The 19,107-nt window shown below is 40.4% G+C and overlaps 2 protein-coding genes across 6 annotated transcripts in view; one reads left to right on the top strand and one right to left on the bottom strand.

The window, feature by feature from the left end:
- Positions 1-361: 361 nt before the first annotated feature.
- RWDD2A (RWD domain containing 2A) lies at positions 362-6,041 on the bottom strand. 2 transcript variants are annotated; one of them, XM_023544164.2, is made up of 3 exons: positions 5,948-6,041; positions 4,977-5,317; positions 362-3,980 (listed from the first exon to the last, which is right to left on the bottom strand). In XM_023544164.2, exons 2-3 carry the CDS (start codon positions 5,175-5,177, stop codon positions 3,303-3,305), a joined length of 879 nt encoding a protein of 292 aa, XP_023399932.1. In that variant the 5' UTR covers positions 5,178-5,317; positions 5,948-6,041; the 3' UTR covers positions 362-3,302. The 2 variants fall into 2 exon arrangements, with proteins under 2 accessions (XP_023399932.1, XP_003404424.1); XM_003404376.4 differs by lacking the exon at positions 5,948-6,041 and adding an exon at positions 5,645-5,759.
- PGM3 (phosphoglucomutase 3) overlaps positions 5,843-19,107 on the top strand; it is a 30,915-nt gene continuing 17,650 nt past the window's right edge. The window contains exons 1-4 of one of the 4 annotated variants that reach the window (XM_010586471.3): positions 5,843-6,041; positions 7,406-7,611; positions 8,991-9,175; positions 11,143-11,210. In XM_010586471.3, coding sequence (XP_010584773.2) covers positions 5,843-6,041; positions 7,406-7,611; positions 8,991-9,175; positions 11,143-11,210 — 658 coding nt within the window. Of the gene's footprint in view, positions 6,042-6,516; positions 7,311-7,405; positions 7,612-8,990; positions 9,176-11,142; positions 11,211-19,107 lie in introns of those variants that run through there. The other 3 variants (XM_010586466.2, XM_010586463.3, XM_010586479.3) reach the window with 3 other exon arrangements.

Raw genomic sequence — 19,107 nt, 5'->3', positions numbered from 1 at the left:
CCAGGCTCTGAAAACAGTCGCTGCTTCCCCGTGGTAGTTCGTTCTCACTCTGTCACTCAGGTCAACTCTTTAGATCTGTGTTTGATGGTCAGGGTTTGTAGATTGTCATGTATGTGATCGATTCACTTGTTTTTCCGAGTCTTTGTTGCAAGAGGGATCCAAGGTAGCTTCTACCTAGTCAGCCATCTTGGCCCTGCCTCCTCAGGAATTCAAGTGGTTTTTTATACAATTAGTGAAAAGAATGACTTGCAGAGATAAGTCCCATCATTAAAAGTTTTAAAAGTAGCAGGGGTGTTGATTCTTACCACATCTGGATTTAACATGATTGGCCACTAACAAAAAGGCCAGCAGTTCAAATCCCCCAGCTGCTTCTTAGAAACTCTATGGGGCAGTTCTACTCTGTCCTATAGGGTGGCTATGAGTTGGAATCAACTAAACAGCAATGGGTTTAGTTTGGTTGGTTTTGTTTATGTGATAGCACATATTCATAAACTTAATCAGATGATGATTCCAACTGTAGCTGCTGTCAGACAAATTCTCTTTCCTGGGGCAAATCAGTAAGTAGGTATTGATTTCATCAATGCTTCCCCATCCCCCCTGCTTTTTATTCTAGTAATAGCATCTGAAGCAGTTTGCTCACTCTGTCAATAAGCAGCAATACACTGATTGCCATTTTTCAGTGTTACATTAACCCTCTTTGTGCCTGAATATAATCCTTAATAAAAGACCTTGATCATCTTACCATCATGCTGGCCAACACACTGATGATATGTCTGATAAGGCACACTTATGCCACAGAGCAGAAGAAAAACCCCATGAAAGCACAAGATCCTGCCAACTCAAGTCACCTTTTTTCTGGTGCATGTTGAGATGTTTCCTCAAAGTGAGGAACAAACTGTGTGCTTTGTTTGTCCTATCACTAAGGAGAACTTCAGTATGTGGTGATCTTCTTTGAATACTGGGCTTGCTGCTCCACCCCATTTATAGGTTAATCCAAATGCTTTGACTGGGCTCAGAAAGAGAGTTCTCTCCAGCTGGTTCAGGCTGTAGTAAAAGTAGTTCCACCATGTGGACCTTATAAGGGAGGTCCAATGGGCTCAGAGTTTCCGTGGTAAATCAGGTATGGAACCATGATTTTTTAGCAAAATCATGACCTCCTCAGAAAATAACTATTCTTTTTGCTTACTACTGGGCTACTTGAGATACAAGAAAATGAGAGAATTGGGCTGTTCAAGACACTTCTGTGAAGACCTCAGATAGGCAACCTCTAAGCCTTCTCAATTTCTGAGTTGGGGTGGCATGTAAGCAGTCATGTACGGAGACTCCAGTTCACAGACATTATTTCTGATTTAATACAAGAATGCTTAGTAGTCCCTGTGCTATGGTCTGTTGGCTTATCAAGTGTATGTATACACTCATGCGTGTGTGTGTTTGTGTGCACACGCGTGCATGGGGAAGAGGCTATATGGTCTCCTGTCAGGTGGGCAAACAGAACTAGCAGTCAAGGCTGAGGTTTGAATTATATATGTATATATTTTTTCTACAAAATCTATACTTCTCTCATAATTAATGTCTATTAACACTTCTGAGAAGGAAAAAAAAGTATCACCACATGCTTATATTGGGAACGTAAAAAGTAGATTCAGAAAAATTATCGAAAATTGCTCCAGAATACCGTTTGGGTAACACGTATGTTCTATATTTTGACTCGGTGGTTAAACAAACAAAAAACCATTGCTGTCGAGTCGATTCCAACTCGTAGTGACCCTATACCAAAAACCAAACCCATTGCCATAGTCAATTCCAACTCAGTGACCCCACAGGACAGGGGAGAATTGCACCAGAGTTTCCAAGGAGCACCTGGTGGATTTGAACTGCTGACCCTCTGGTTAGCAGTTGTAGCATTTAACCACTACGCCACCAGGGTTTCCTAGTGACCCTATAGGAGAGAGCAAAACTGCTCCATACAGTTTCCAAGGCTGCACATCTTTACAGGAGCAGTTATATACTCTACCTCATCAAATGGTACACATCTGTATCCTAGACACAGAATGTACTGTTTTATCAATTCTGTAAACTCCCGGTGTACACATAGCTGTTCGGGCATCCTTCTAAGAAACTATAGTATAAAATAAGGAGCTAGGCATTCCCCTCTACGTTACTAAATCCCAGCACTCAGCTTTGGCATTCTGAAGGTCCAGGATATCAATGCAGTGCCTGACTGAAGTGGTAGGGGACCCAGCAAGAGAATGAAATGCTCCCTGGGGAAAGGCAGCAGTAGCTAAGGAGAGACCGTGGAAACCAGAGAAAGTTGTGGAGATGCTGCCAGGAATTCTCAGGGAAGGATGGATTCTTTGTAATGAAAAGCTATAGAAGAGCTACTTAACCAGGGGGTTTTATCATTAAATAATCTCCTATTTGAGTTCTCTCATTTGGAAAAAGGTATAAAAACCTGTGGAGCTTGGAATTTTCAGAAGAGTTGGCAGTGGCTTATCACCAAAATGTAAAGTGTGATTATTTTTCCCAATAAGGTGATGGTGCAGAGCCATCCCAGCTGGTCCCCATTCAACACTTCTTGCCTTAGGCAGTAATGTACACTGGCACACAAGCCAAAGTGGGATGAAATTACGCGAACACTTTGTAGATAATAAGCCATTTATATTTTTGTGGATAAGGATCCAACTAAGAATACTGGTATTATTATCCTTACTATCATTAACTAAGTGACATAACTAGCCCAGACACAGCATTATGTGTACATTAATTACTCCTGTGACTTCATCATTATGAATCACTATGATCCCTCTGCCATTACAGGCAGGGTCAAGTTTTGCTAAAAAACTCAAAATAGGGGTTTAAAATTTTGAGCAAGAAGTTCTGTGTTCTTATTTTAAACTAGATTTAGAATTCATCGTCAATAATGAATGAATACTTGGTCTGTCACCTGCGTGCTGGCATCATGAAAGGAAGCAACGTTATTCATATTGTGAATTCGTAACTGCAATTTGATTTTTGACATTAACTGTGGGCTTTGGACTTCTCTTTAATCAATCAGCTTCACTGGTTAAATTGATACTTTTTATTAACTTACAGTAAGTAGTTTTCAAATAATATAACACAAGAACATGGAGGTAACATTACAATTGCACTGTTGGAAAGTTAAAAGGCTTGTTTCACTATTAGATGAAAATTCTGGAGCTGGTTTCTCATAGAGGATGCTAAACTGCCACCTGCCCTTTTATTTTGGTCTTATTAACAGAAATACTTAGTGAAATAACAAGCACGGGCTTCTAAGTAGCCTCCTAGGATTCCAAATTTTTGCTTTCAATACCAAATAATATCTGAAAAACATGCTCGCTTTTATGCTTTTTGAGAAATTCTAAGAACTGGCCCAGATTCATGTGATAGTCATTCCTTAATCCGTAGTCACCGTGGGCTTCAAGGAGTAATTCTTCAAAAGAATGGAAAAGACGTAGATCTTCCCCATTTCCTTCAGTTTCGATACTTTCAGCATGCTTACACGAAATGTGTTTCCAATTGGGATACCTAATTGTGTGCCAGAATTCCTCACAGTGCTCTTTGAAGCCCTCTACACAGATTATACCAGGCTTTCCTGTCATGCAAAACCCAGTCACACCTAACTTTCTCCCAACATCCAAAATCTTCTTCCTTAGGTCCTGCTGATATATATGGTGGCTGTAGATCCACATTCGGCGGAACGTGTTCTTGACTTGCTTTTCTTGGGCAGATGGTTCATAAACATGCTTTTTGTTCAAGACATAGGATGCGCTATTGTCCTGTATCCACTGGATTGCTGCACACACACAAAGCTCACCTGCATCAAAGGTCTTTATATAAGAAGTGAGACTTTTGTTGAGAAGTAGCTGCTGCTGCCTGTCAAGCTCAGATGACCGTCCAAACAGCTGCAATGCTGCATAGGGGTAGCTGTGAGGCATGATTACTTGTAAATCAATTTTCACCTTAAAATAAAAAATCAAATATTTAAGCACTATAAAATCACATGTTAGTTTATCAATGGTAACTGCTTTTGATAGTTATTGCTACTACTATTAGTTATGTGTGAGAGACTGTACTAAGTACTTTTTATAAACTATTCCTTCCAATTATGCAATCATTCTTTCAAATATTTATTGAAAACCACCATGTGCCAGGTACCCTGTGCTAGGACAGAGAGATGATGAAGCTGTACACTATTTCTGCCTTCCATGAAGTCTATAGTAAAGGAGACAGAAACTAAGTAAATAATCACACTCATCAAATATTTAATTCCAATTGTGAGAAGCATTACCATGGAAAGGTACAAGGTTCCATGGAAATGTGTAACCAGAGGGACTGAATCCAGTCCGGGATCCAGGGAGGCACCTCTGAGGGAATAGCAATTGAAAGATAAGTAGGAAATAGAAAGGTGATTTTCAAATGTCCATTCCACATGGTACCTATGTTATACTAAAGTTGCTGGAAACAAAGGGATCAATTGAAGCTGAAGGCAGATTCATTTTTAGTGTTCAGATTTTGTATAGTTGTTTTCTGTGTTATGGTGCCATTAAATATTCAATCACCCATTAAAAGCCAGTTTTGCAAAAGGCAAAATTAAGATTTGTGAAATTTACCATGATATATGTATAAGGTAGTCCATACTTCAGTAGTTGGATTGGTAAGAAACTGGATGTATGAACAGAATAATAATGGTAGTCTAAGACTGCAAGATGTTTTTAATAAAAATACTAGGCACATTTGATAAAAAATGTGTACATATTTATATAAAACCCAGAATACCTATTAAAGATAATTTAAAGCTTTTGTTGCTTTAAAAGAAGAAAGGAAATATATTTTGCTTTCAAACAAGTTAAAGAAATATTGCACGTCTGGAATATTCTCTATTTGTGTCCTGACCAGGAAGCTCCCCTTCCAGGCGTTTGGGTTAGGCAACGCTTAAAACAATTCAGGGCACCCACCTTGGGCTCCTCAATCTGGAGTGCAATCACAAATTCGATTTTTGGTGGCAAAGCCTCTCTTTTGCCTTCCAAGTATCTCTTTATATGCGTCAGGGCATTTACATCTTCGAGCTTTATTTCTCCTTGGTTAGGAAACATAGAAAACAGCATTTCCATCTCTAGCAGCTGAAGCTGAAGGCATTCTTTCACTGAAGCAGACATGCTGCCTCGAATCAACCTTCCCGGAAGCCTGGGAAACTCCCAGGGATATTGGGTTTGTCAGCGTCAGCGGCGTCCAGCGAAATTTCCGGAAGGTACCTTATACGTGGAAGCAGTTTTGCTGGAGCGTTTTGCAGCAAGAGCTGTGGGCACAAATCAGGACAATTACACCCTTCTGCTTTATCCCCTGACCCCAAAATTTAGTATACAAGCATTCTTTCGAGATACTTTGTTAAAGTACGGATTCCCAGCCTCCCCACCAACCCGGTTCCCGGCCCTGACACAGGAATCTTCATTTTCAACCCCCAGAAAGCCCACTGCCATCGAGTCGATTCCGACTCATAGCGACCCTACAGGACAGAATAGAACTGCCCCATAGAGTTTCCACGGAGCGCCTAGTGGATTTGAACTGCCGACCTCTTGGTTAGCAGCCGTAGCACTTAACCACTACGCCACCAGGGTTTCCTCACTTTCAACAGATGTCCTAAATTGTTCCGTTGTGTGTGGTCTGCAGGAGTCGGGAGTCACCAGGACAGCAACCGGTTTGGTTTGTTTTTGTGGTGTGTGGTCTGCAAATAGTAGTAGGTACTCCACAAACCGGGGCTCTGGGAAAGGCAGGGAGCCCGGTTCCGAATCCCACCGGGGTCCCAGGCCTGGACTGAGCTGCGATGCGGCAGGGCGGCCCGGCCACGCGCGCCCTGCTGCCCACAACGGCTCAAGCTGGAGCGGACCAGTCGCCGCCCCTCGGGTTCCTCCGGGGAGGGCCTTCCCACCTCTGCTGGGAGCCACAACGTCCTGACCGCACGCCGGGAGCGCGGGACGACTCGCATCCGGCCTCTGCTCTGAGGGGCCCGGGGAAACCGACAGGTAAATAACGGAAATGACGTTTATTGCGAGCTCAGGGGAGGGCTGGCCCGGGAAGGCTGCCGGGAGTTAAAGATTTGGGAGATCAAGAATCGAGGGGGGTGAGAAAAGCCGGGCTGGTGCTCACTGTGGCCGAGACCCCAAATTAGGGCTCGTTTCCCTGGTCCAGGACCACGGGGACCCCGTCTTCCCAGTACCAGGGCGCCTGCCTCCCCTTGAGGCCCAAGTTTGGAGGCATGATCTGCGTATCTGCTGGCCGCAGTGCTCTGAGGGCCCCCGACCCTTGCTCCCCATCCGAGGTTCACTGCGGGGCGGCTCGCCGTAGAGCCTCAGGTCTCACCCTTCCAGGTCAATCAATGGAAACACCCACAGAGCATGCTCAGAACAGGAACCGCAGTTCCGCAGGCGCTCTTGCCGCGGGATGGGCGGGGAGGCCGGGGCGGGGCCAGCAGACCCTCCTCCGCCATGATTGGTTGGGGGCGTGGCCACAGGCCGGAAGCCACGCAGGGACACGTCTGCGGGTTCTGAGCATTGGGTCTGGTTCTCCGCGCGGTGGAGGCGAAGGGTAGTCCTGGCAGAGGTGAGTGGACCCTGAGGTTTGGAGTCGAGATTGGGGGCGTTCCGGTCCAAAGCGGTTCGGGGGAGATCAGGCTGGCGGAATCCTTTGCCCAACCGACAGCTAGCAGGCAGATTAATTACTGAGCCATGGACCGCTCGCAAGACACACCCACCCTCCACTGCGCCTCGGGACCTGGTGAGTCTGGCCCGAGGGCCTCGCTTTGGGGGATGTTGCCCACCGGCCTGCGTGAGGCCTCACTGTTGGGTGCCAGGTTAGAGAGAAGGGGGAGAAGAGAGGAACAAACGGTTTCGAAGATTGAATGGAGAGCAAGGGGGTACTTTTTTTTTTAGAGTGGACACTGGGTTTGGAGAATATACTTTTTAAAGCATTGGTATGCTCATTGAATTTAGCTTTCAGGGCCTGAAAGACATTTAGGGATGGTAACATTTTATTCTAACTTTTTTTTTTCTTAAAACACTTTGTGAATTCAGCAGGGCTAGTTTACGCTCTTATGAATAATCTTAATACATTACCGAGTGGTCAGTTTTTTAAAAAACGTTTTCATGCTTTTGAAACAGATTTGATCACTTTGTGCCGAACTAGACTTGCCGCTTGCTAGCTTTTTCTAACTGAACAAAGACAAACTTTTTTCGCCCATCATTTCCTTTAACCTCTGTTCATCGATGCAGTGAAGGACAGTGAAAAAAAAGAAGGTAATGTTAGACTTGTTAGGGTAGAGCGACAGCTTTTGAAGCAGAAGGTCCTTGAAATTTTTATTATGTGTGAAAGTTATTCCGTAATTTTGTAGACATGGATTTAGACGCCATTACAAAATACTCTGCATTACATGCCAAGCCCTATGGACTCATTCTTCAATATGGGACTGCTGGATTTCGAACAAAGGCAGAACATCTCGATCATGTCATGTTTCGAATGGGATTATTGGCTGTCCTGAGGTCAAAACAGACAAAATCTACGATAGGAGTCATGGTAACTGCGTCACATAATCCTGAGGTAATGCGTTTAGTACCCTGACAGAGCAAACCTTTATAAGACCTGAGCAGTCTGACCCAAAGTACACATTCTAATTCTAGGAATGTGCCTTCTCAGTATTATGTGTCTTTGGGTTTGTAACAGCTTTTTCTAAATAGAGTGGTCATTTAGCTCATGACTCTTTAGGGTGTGGAAAGAAATGAAACACTGTCATTTTTTGGAGTGTGTCCATATTGGAGAAATGACAGAATGTTTTTCCAAGTTAGTTGTATTGAGACAGTATTAGTAATAAAAGAGTGTTCCTTCTGTTAGAAGTGATGAAAGAGATTGAGGACAGGAGTGGGAAGGGAGGGAAGGGCAAATTTGAAAAGACAACACATTTCGAATATTTTCAGGCTGGTTTTCTATAGCTAAGGAGTAGTTTCCTATCCTGAATGAGCAGCCAAACAAGTGGCTCCAGGGATCCAAAAATGAGTTTTGGGCAAAATATTGATGAGGCTCGGTTGTTCTTGCTTTCCTAAAAAGTTTATATTCAAATTTTCTCTTGTATTTTATTATGCACTACCCATAGTTCACTAATACATGGTTTCAATAATATGCTTTTTTGTGATGCTAGGGCATCAGATTGTTACCTTTATAGCAAAATTAGCTGCAAGTTAAAGCTTTGTAAGTTAGTGAAGGATTGTAACCTCTGCCTTCCCCTAAACAAGAAGGCACTGCTTGTGTGATACTAAATGTGTGATCATGATAGATGTGTGAGTATCTAAATGTAAAAATCACTGTAATTGATCGGTGACTTGTAGGAAGTATCCCAGATTTGTTTGTTTGAGAAATACAAACCTAGTTCAGAACCATTCTGAACTGTTTCCTTCAGGTGGCATTCACTCCCAACTGTACTTTTCTTTCCCGGAATTTGAGCAGAGCAGAGTTGGGAGTCAGTTTTCAGCTTCTGTGCCACTCACTGGTTGGCAGGGTGGCCAGTATGTTCTTGAAGTCAGAGTTATAGGGAGAATGCTCTCTAGGTGCCTTCAGTCTGCTCCATTTGTGCCCTAGTCAGTTAATTGATAGTGCCAGGGTAGCAAGGTGGATGTTAGATTTACGAGTCAGATAGACTTTTAATATCAGCACTGATACTTATTAGCTGTATGAGCATGAGCAAATTACCTAAGCCTCTCTAAATCTGTTTTCTTGTAGTACGATTGATAAGTGTGTCATGAGGATTTAATGAGATGATGCGTATAAAATGCTCAGCCCAGTGCCTGGTTTTCAATTTGCGGTCACCGTTGAAGCTGCTCTGCCATTATTATCCTTTGTTGGGGGGAAAAACAGTATGAGTTCTACTTCTTCAGCTCATTGCTCATGAGTACGCGCAGATTGCTTATTGTTGTTTTTCTTTTAAGGAAGACAATGGTGTAAAATTGGTTGATCCTTTGGGTGAAATGTTGGCACCATCCTGGGAGGAACATGCCACCTGTTTGGCAAATGCTGAGGAGCAGGATATACAGAGAGTGCTGATTGACATTGGTGAGAAAGAAGCAGTGAATTTGCAACAAGATGCCTTCGTAGTTATTGGTAGAGATACCAGGTGAGCATCACAGTCATTGGTAGAGATATCAGGTGAGCATCATAGTTATTGGTAGAGATACCAGCTGAGCATAGAAGCTACCTGGTGAAGGCAGTTTGGGAAAAGCGATGTGAATGATTGCATCCATTTAATACCCAAGATGAATGAAAAGAATTAAGTAGAGTTGAATTGCCTTGAGTGGCTTCTCAATCTACCTGACTTTTCTAATAGGATGTAGGAGTAAGTCACGTGGCTGGGTGGCACAAATGGTTAAGTGCTCGTCTGTTAACCGATTGGCAGTTTGAACCTACCCAGAGGTGCCTATGAAACGGGCCTGGCAGTCTCCTTGTGAAAGATCACAGCCTTATAAACCCTATGGAGCACGGTTCTAATATGCACATGGGGTCACCATAAGTTGAACGAGACTCCATGGCAACTAAGAACAACAGCAACAGGAGGGAGTCACTATTGCAGGATGAATTTTGGAATCAGACTCTGGTGAATCCCAACTCTTAACACTTACTATATTTTTGGAGCTTCTGGTTCCTCAGTTGTAAGATGTTGATGATAGGCCTATCACAGGGTTTTTATGAGGATTAAATGAAATAATGTATGCAAAAAACCTATTTACTGGTATGTGGGAGGAACTTAATGCCTCCCCAGCCTGCCCACTCCTGCCAACATCCGTAGGTTTATTTTCCTCTAGAGCAAGTACAAAACCAAACCAAACCCACTGCCATTGAGTTGATTCCAACTCATAGCAACCCTACAGGACAAAGTAAAACTGCCCCATAGGGTTTCCAAGGCTGTAATCTTTACGGAAGCAGACTGCCACATCTTTCTCCCACAGAGTGGCTGGTGGTTTTAAACCACTGACCTTTCGGTTAGTGGCCAAGCACTTTAACCAGTGTACCACCATGCTGTTAACTCCAGGGATTTACTTTATAATCTGTATTATTATTGGTTGATTTCAATATTTATATCATTTTCCCATACGGGAGTTCACTGGAAGATATTAACAACCTATATTATTTTCTACACATTGGTCGTATTTGGCAGCTTTTGCCTTCCTTTACATTTTTTTTTTTGTTTTGTTTTTAAAATAAAGTTTTAGATTAAAAGTGCCTTCCCTTTTGCATGAGATCTGGTTTATTCAGAAATTCTTTCAAAACAAAATTTCTGTTCAGTCTCCCAATGCTTGAATTGTTTTTTAAAACCCTTTCTTGTGTTACCAGAGTGGTCTTTCAGATACCATTGATTGCAGATTATGGATAGCAGAAATAGCCAAGTGACTTAAGCTCTGAAAAGCCATCCCACATGTATTTTGCTCTTACTTCTTAACTAATTTAAACAATATAGAACATCTTTTTCTACTAGGCAGTTATGTAATCTATTTTCAGGTATATAAAAATAATTTGGACTTTTAAAAATGAAAAATTGGTTATGCACCCTTGGTAGTTAGCACCCAGTACTGCATTTTGCAGCTTAACATTGTTACTGTTCTTTGACAACATTAATGTCATTACAGTCAAACTTGGAAGAAAAAAGTGTTTGAGGTAGTGGGTTAGTGTATCTTTTTATATCTATTTTCTAAATTCATCTAAATGTCAAAATATTTCCAAGAGATACATTCTGAAAGCTACTGGAAAATGCTTATAGTTTACCTGTACCTTTTCAGAGTTTACAGGAGCCTTGGTGGAGCAGTGGTTAAAGCACTCAGCTGCTAACCAAAAGGTCAGCAGTTTGAACCCACCAGCTGCCCCATGGGAGAAGGATGTGACAATCTGCTTCAGTGAAGATTTATAGCCTTGGAAATCCTATAGGGTGGCTCTGCTGTGTCTTACAGGATTGCCATGGGTTGGATTTGACTGGCAATGGGTTTTTAGGTTTCATTTAAAATACAGTGAACTTATTGTCTTGAAATTTGCAGCATATATCTACATTTTCGTTCAGAACAAGCAACTCTATTGGTTTTCTTTCTTTACTAGACCCAGCAGTGAGAAACTTTCACAGTCTGTGATAGATGGCATAACTATCTTGGGAGGTCAGTTCCATGGTAAGTAGTTATCCTGAGCTGTAAGTTAATCTTAAAAAATCGTTTTAAAAAATTGCAAAAGTTTAATACATATTTGTTTTTTAAAAGTTTCAAAATATAGATAAAAAAGTATAAAAAATGAACTATCAGATATACTAACGTTTTTAAAGTAACCTTTTTTTCTGGGCACGCATATTTTGTTTTCAACTTGATGGCAATGGGTGTAGGGTATGGGAGTACTATAAGAGATGTAGGTAGGAAATTCTGATCTTATATGTCTTCCTTTAGTAAGGGAATAAACCCTTGAAGTAACTTGAAGATGCTCATATTGGGGAATTTTTGTCAACGTTTAGGTATTGCTAATAGCTGATGGGCTGTGGAATCAGCTGTTGCCTGTTACACAGGATGGGAAATACCTTTGGCCTATCTGTAATCACAGTTTTTAGTGACAGGTGGCTCTTTGAAATACAAGACAAGGAAGACTAGGATTCTCATATCAGTACTGTCCCTGGTTAAGGTAGTGACTCCACTATCTTGTGGTGAATATTTTCCTAGTGTCAGCTCTTTCATATTAAAACAAAAAACAAAAAAAACCCTTGACCTTTTGAACCTTCTTTCTAGCTCCTGCTGTGTTCAGTTCCTTCAGTTTAGTACGACCTCTTAGATAATTCTGATTGTTGTTGTTAGGTACCATTGAATTGGTTCAGCCTCATAGTGACCCGAAGTACAACAGAATGAAACCTTGCCCAGTCCTGCACCATTCTCACAGTCATTGCTTTGCTTGAGCCCATTGTTGCAGCCATTGTGTCAGTCCATCTTGTTGAGGGTTTGCTGACTCTATATTTACCAAGCATGATGTCCTTCTCCAGGGACTGATCCCTCTTGATAACATATCTAAAGTATGTGAGACCATCTCAAGAATAGATTTGACATCTGGAACACTAATGACCACAGACCAGTTGAGTTGTGGAATGACATCAAGGACATCATACGTGAAGAAAGCAAGAGGTCATTAAAAAGACAGGAGAGAAAGAAAAAAACAAAATGGATATCAGAAGAGACTCTGAAACTTGCTCTTAAATGTCGAATAGCTAAAGCAAATGGAAGAAATGATGAAGTAAAAGAGCTGAACAGGTTTCAAAGGGCAGCTCAAGAAGATAAAGTATTATAATGTCAAGTGCAAAGACCCAGAGTTGGAAAACCGGAAGGGGAGAACATGCTTGGCATTTCTCAAGCTGAAAGAACTAAAGAAAAAATTCAGCCTCGAGTTGCAATATTGAAGGATTTTACAGGCAAAAGACAAAACGATGCAGGAAGCATCAAAAGAAGATGGAAAGAATACACAGAGTCACTATACCAAAAAGAATTGGTCACTGTTTAACCATTTCAGAAGGTAGCATATGATCAGGAACCGAGGGTACTGAAGGAACATGTCCAAGTTGCACTGAAGGCATTGGTGAAAAACAAGGCTTCAGAAAATGATGGAATACCCAGCTGAGATGTTTCAACAAACGGACGTAGCACTGGAAGTGCTCATTCATTTATACCAAGAAATTTGGAAGACAGCTTCCTGGCCAGCTGCCTGGAAGAGATCCATATTTATGCCTATTTTAAAGAAAGGTGATCCAACTGAATGTGGAAATTATTGAGCAGTATCATTAATATGACATGCAAGTAAAATTTTGCTGAAGATCATTCATAAGTGGTTATAGCAGTACATCGATAGGGAACTGTCAGGAATTGAAGCCAAATTCAGAAGAGCACGTGGAACAAGGGATATCATTACTGATGCCAGATGGATCCTGGCTGAAAGCAGAGGATACCAGAAAGATGTTTTCCTGTGTTCTCTTGTCTATGCAAGAGGATTCAACTGTGTGGATCATGACAAATTATGGATGACATTGTGAAGAATGGGAATCCCAGAACACTTAATTGTGCTCATGAGGAACCTGTAAATAGATCAAGAGGCAGTCATTCGAACAGAACAAAGGGATACTGTGTGGTTTAAAGTCAGGTGTGTGTCAAGGTTGTATCCTTTCACCATACTTACTCAGTCTGTATGCTGAGCAAATAATCTGAGAAGCTGGACTATATGAAGAAGAATGGGGCATCAAGATAGGAGGAAGACCCATTAAAAATCTGTGATATGCAAATGACACAACCCTGCCTCCTGAAAGTGAAGAGAACTTAAGATCAAAGACTACAGCCTTCAGTATCGGTTACACTTCATCATAAAGAAAACAAAAGTCCTCACAACTGGACCAACAAGAATCATCATCATAAATGGAGAAAAGATTGAAGTTGTCAAGGATTTCATTTTACTTGGATTCACAATCAACACCCTTGGAAGGAGCAGTCAGGAAATCAAAAGATGCGTTACATTGGGCAAATCTGCTGCAAAAGACCTCTTTAAAAGTGTTAAAAAGCAATGTTGTTACTTTGAAGACTAAGGTGCATTTGACCCAAGCCATGGTGTTTCAGTTGCCTCATAGGCATGAGAAAGCTGGATGATGAATAAGGAAGACAGAAGGAGAACTGACGCCTTTGAATTGTGGTGTTGGTGAAGAATATTGAATATACCATGGACTGCCAAAAGAACAAACATCTGTTTTGGAAGAAGTATAGTCAGAATGCTCCTTAAAAGCAAAGATGGCAAGACTACATCTCACATACTTTGGACATGCTATCAGAAGGAACCAGTCCCTGGAGAAGGACATCATGCTTGATAATGTAAAGGGTCAGCATTTATGCTGAACTAGATGGATTGACATAGTGGCTGCAATAACGGGCTCAAGCATAACAGCGATTGTGAGGATGGCGAAGGACTGGGCAGTGTTTCATTCTGTTGTACATAGGGTTGCTGTGAATCAGAACTAATTCAGCTGCACCTAACAGCAGCAACAACAACCCTGCCACCTCATCTTTGGTTTTGGGCAAATGTTGCCCTTTTGGTCTCATATAGTTGATTGTTCTAAGTACATTCTTCATGGGTGTTACTGTTTAGTTTATAGCCCCTCTATTATTTGGTTGAAAGGAGGCCTCTGGAAGTGTCTTCAGTTTCAAGTTAGCAGGTTGTCTCAGGGCAGTAGTCTTGGGGGTTCCTCCAGTCTCTTTCAGACCAGTAAGTATGGTCTTTTTTTTTTTTCTTTTTTTTTCATATTTTTTACCAATTTTAACCAGGGCCTTCTAATATGGTCCCAGTCAGAGTGGTCGGTATTGGTGGCCGGGCACCATCTAGTTCTGGTCTCAGAGGAGGTTGTTCATGTGGACCATTAGTCCTTTGGACTAATTCCTTTCTTGGTTCTTTGGTTTTCTTCGTACTCCTTTGCTCCAGAGGGGGAGACACCAACAGTTGTTTTTTAAATGGCCACTTGCAAGCTTTTAAGACCCCAGATGCTACTTACCAGACAAGGACATAGAACGTTATTTTTATGAATTGCGTTTTGCCAGTTGACCTAGATGTCCCCAGAGACTGTGGTCCTTAGCTTTCAAGTCCAGTGTCTAAGTAGTTTCTATAATTGTGCCCCATATGTGCTCCATTATTATATGCATGCAGCATTTACAAATACGTACGTAGAAGTAGTTAAAACCATAATGATATATGTATGCAGGTGTACTCCTGTATGACCTCCTTCACCTATTTAGTGTATCTACTGAGAAATTACTGTTGTTGCAGGAATATATATGTCAATAGCATTTGCCACATTTGCCCTTTTTTCTTGTGCACCTCTCAGAGTCTCCTTTACCTTGATCACGTTGTGCTGACTTCCCACATATTGTGTATTGCTTTTCCCTTCACCAGGATTAACACTTGTCTACTCTCTATTTAGTGACTTTTTCCTCTCCCTCTCATCCTTGGTAACCATCAAAGAATGTTTTTTTCTGTGTCTAAACTTGTTCCTGACTTTTTATAATAGTGGTCTCTTATAATATTTGTCCTTTTGAGATTGACTTATTTCATACAGCATAATGTCTTCTAGATTCATTCATGTTGTAAGATGATTCATGGTTATTCTTTATGGTTGCATAGTATTCCATTGCGTATATATATATATATATATATATATATATATATATATATATATATATACACACCAGTTTGTTTATCCATTCATCCGTTGATGGGCATTTAGGTTGTTTCCATTTTTTTTGCTATTGTGAATGATGCTGCAGTGAACATGGGTATGCATATGTCTATTTGTATTTGGCTCTTATTTCTCTAGAATATATACCTAGGAGTGGAATTGCCAGATCATATGGTATTTCTGTTTCTAGCTTTTTAAGGAAGCACCATACCATTTACCATAGTGTTTGTACCATTCCTATTCCCACCAGCAGTGTAAGAGTTCCATTCTACCCACATTCTTGCCAACATTTGTTGTTTTCTGTGTTTTTGATGAGTGCCATTATTGCCAGGATGAAATGGTATCTCATTGTAATTTTGATTTGCATCTCTCTAATTGTGGCACAGCAGTTAAGAGTTGTGGCTGCTAACCAAAAGATCTGCAGTTCGAATCCACCAGTCACTCCTTGGAAATCCTACGGGGCAGTTTTACTCTGTCTTGTAGGATTTCTATGAGTTGGAACTGACTCAATGGCAGCGGGTTTTTAAAAATTTTTTTATGGCTAATGATCACAAGCATCTCTTCATGTGTTTGTTAGCTGTCTAAGTGCCTTTTTTGGTAAGGGTCTGTTCATGTTCTTTGCCCATTTTTCAACAGGATTCTTTGTCTTCCTGTTGTTGAGGTGTTGAAGTTTTCTATAAATTTTAGAGATTAGACCCTTTTCAGGTATGTCGTAGCCAAAAATTTTTTCCCAGTCTGTAGATTCTCTTTTTATTCTTTTGGTGAAGACTTTTGATGAGCATAAGCATTTAATTTTAGGTGATCCCAGTTGTGTAGTTTATCTTCTGCTGTTTGTGCATTTTTAGTTATGTTTGGTGTTCTATTTATACCATGTATTAGAGCCCCTAACATTGTCCCTTTGTTTTCTTACATAATCTTTATTGTTTTACATTTTAAATGTATGGCTTTGATAGATTCTAAGTTAGCTTTTATGTATGGTATGAGGTATTGGTCTTGTTTCATTTTTCTTCAAATGGATAGCCAGTTTTGACAGTACCATTTGTTAAAGAGACTTTCTCTTCCTCATTTAATGGGCTTCAACCTTTTTTTGAAGATCAGCAGTCCATAGGTGGATGGATTTACTTCTAGGTTCTCAATTCTGCTCCATTGGTCTGTGTGTCTGTTGTACCAGTACCAGACTACTGTGGCTGTATAGTAGGTTCTCAGATTGGAGAGTGTGAGGTCTCCCATTTTGTTGTTGTTCTTCAATAATGCATTATCTGGGGCATCTTTCCTTTCCACAGAAAGCTGGTGATTAGTTTTTCCATCTCATTAAAGAACGTTGTTGGAATTTGGTTCAGGGTTGCATTATATTTGTATATCGCATAGGGTAGTATTGACATTTCAGTTTTAAGTCTTCCTATCTATTAAAAAACAAAAAAATTAGCATGGTATATTTTTCCATTTATGTAGGTCTGTTGTGGTTTCTTGTAGTAGTGTTTTGTAGTTTCCTTTGTATTAAGTCTTTCATGTCCCTAGTTAGATTTATTCCTAAGTATTTATCTTTTGGGGGCTATTGTAAATGGTATCGTTTTCCTTATTTCCTTTCCAAAGTTCTATTTGTTAGTGTAGAGGAATCCAACTGATTTTTATATGTTAGTCTCATACCCTGCCACTTTGCTGAATCCTTCTATTAGTTCTGGTAGCTTTTTTGTCTTGATTTTGGCTCTTCTTTATTGATGTGTGCATTGTTTGCTATAAATTGACCCTTGAGTACTGCTTTTCCTGTGTCCCAAAGGTTTTGGTATATTGTGTTTTCACTCTCATTTGATTCTAGGAATTTTTAAATTTCATTTTGTGCATTCTCTGGGGTTTTCTGTGTACTATATGATCATGTCATCTGTGAATAGGGATAGTTTTACTTCTTCCTACCAATTTGGATGCCCTTTATTTCCCTTTCTTGCCTTATTGCTCTAGCTGGGACTTTCAGTACAATAATGAATAAGAGTAGTAATAGAGGACATCCTTGTCTAGTTTCTGTTCTCAAGGAGAATGCTTTCAGTCTCTCCATTGAGAATGTCTTCTGTTGGTTTTGTATACCTAAACCAAACCCATTGCCGTCAAGTTGATTCCTACGCATTGCTACTCTATACGACAGACTAGAACTGCCCCCTAGGGTTTCCGAGGAGTGGCTGGTGAATTCAAATTGCCGACCTTTTGGTTGGCGTCTGAGCTCTTAACCACTGTACCACCAGAGCTCTTTGGCTGTGTATGCATATACCCTTAATTATGTTGAAGAATTTTCCTTCTATTCTTATCTTGCTGAGAATTTTTATCAGGAATGTATGCTGGATTTTATCAAATGCCTCTTCTGCATCGATTGAGGTGATCATGCGTTTCTTGTCATTTATCTATGTGATGGATTATGTTGATTGATTTTGTAATGTTGAACCATTCTTATATGCTTGGTATGAAGTCCACTTGGCTGTGATGTGTTCTTTTGATATGCTGTGGAATTTTATCATCTGGAATTTTGTTGAGAGTTTTTGTATCTATATTCATGTGGGATACTGGTCTGTAATTTTCTTTTTTAGTGGTGACTTCGGATGGCTTTGGGATCACCGTTATGCTGACTTCATAGAATGAATTCGGGAGTATTCCTTCCTTTTCTATGTTCTGGAATAGTTTGAGTAGTATTGATGTCAGTTTTTCCCTGAATGGTTGATTGAATTCTTTAGTGAAGCCCTCTGGGCCAGCGATTTTTTTTGTTAGGAGGTTTTTTATGACCTTTTCAGTTTCTTCTTTTGTTTTGAATCTGTTCAGATTTTCTACCTCAGTGTGTGTTAGTTTGGGTACATAGTGCGTTTCTAGAAATTTATCCATTTCTTCTAGGTTTTCAAATTTGTTGGAGTTTAATTTTTCATAATATTCTGTTATTATCCTTTTTATCTCAGTTGGTTCTGTTGTAATGTCACCCATCTCATTTTTTATTTGGGTTATTTGCATCTTTTCCTCCTTTTGTCAGTTTGGGCAGTGGTTTGTTGATTTTATTGATCTTTTCAAAGAACTAACTTCTATTCTTGCTGAGTCTTTTGATTTTTTTCTGTTTTCTGATTTCATTTGTTTTGCTCTAATCTTTACTTTTACCTTTTTTCTAGTGGCTGTGGACATTTTTTGCTGTTCTTTTTTTCTATTTAAGTTGTAGGGTTAATGTCTTGATTTTGGCTCTTCTTTATGGATGTGTGCATTGTTTGCTATAAATCGACCCTTGAGTTCTGCTTTTCCTGTGTCCCAAAGGTTTTGGTATATTGTGTTTTCACTCTCATTTGATTCTAGGAATTTTTAAATTTCATTTTTAATTTCATCTGTTACCCAGTGGTTTTTAAACAAAGTGTTATTAAGTTTCCACGTGTTTGATTTTTTTTTGCTTGTTCTTTCTGTTGTTGATTTCCAATTTTATAGTGTTGTGATCAGAGAAGATGCTTTGTACAATTTTGATATTTTTGAATTTATTGAGGTTAGCTTTGTGGTCTAAAATATGGGCAATTCTGGAGAATGATCCATGTGCATTGGAGAAGAATGTGTACTGTGCTGCTGTGGGGTGGAGTGTTCTGTATACCAGATTTTTATGCAAACAATGTGCACCTTCTACATTTGCCAACTGTGCCCTCCCCCTAGGGAGGTATTTTCATAAGCACCACTATGCCAATTTTTTTTACATGTTGCTGTAAAAAAATTAGCATAACATGCTTATGAAAATACCGTGGGGCAGGGAGTGGTCGGCAAGCTTGGAAGGCACGCATTGTTTGCATGAAAATACAGTATGTCTCTGAGGTTTGAGGAGCCCTGATGGC

The sequence above is a fragment of the Loxodonta africana genome, chromosome 1 (genome assembly GCF_030014295.1).
Source record: "Loxodonta africana isolate mLoxAfr1 chromosome 1, mLoxAfr1.hap2, whole genome shotgun sequence".
Lineage (NCBI taxonomy): Eukaryota > Metazoa > Chordata > Mammalia > Proboscidea > Elephantidae > Loxodonta > Loxodonta africana.
The sequence above is the reverse complement of the archived record's forward strand: the minus strand, read 5'-3'. Positions and strand labels throughout refer to the sequence as shown.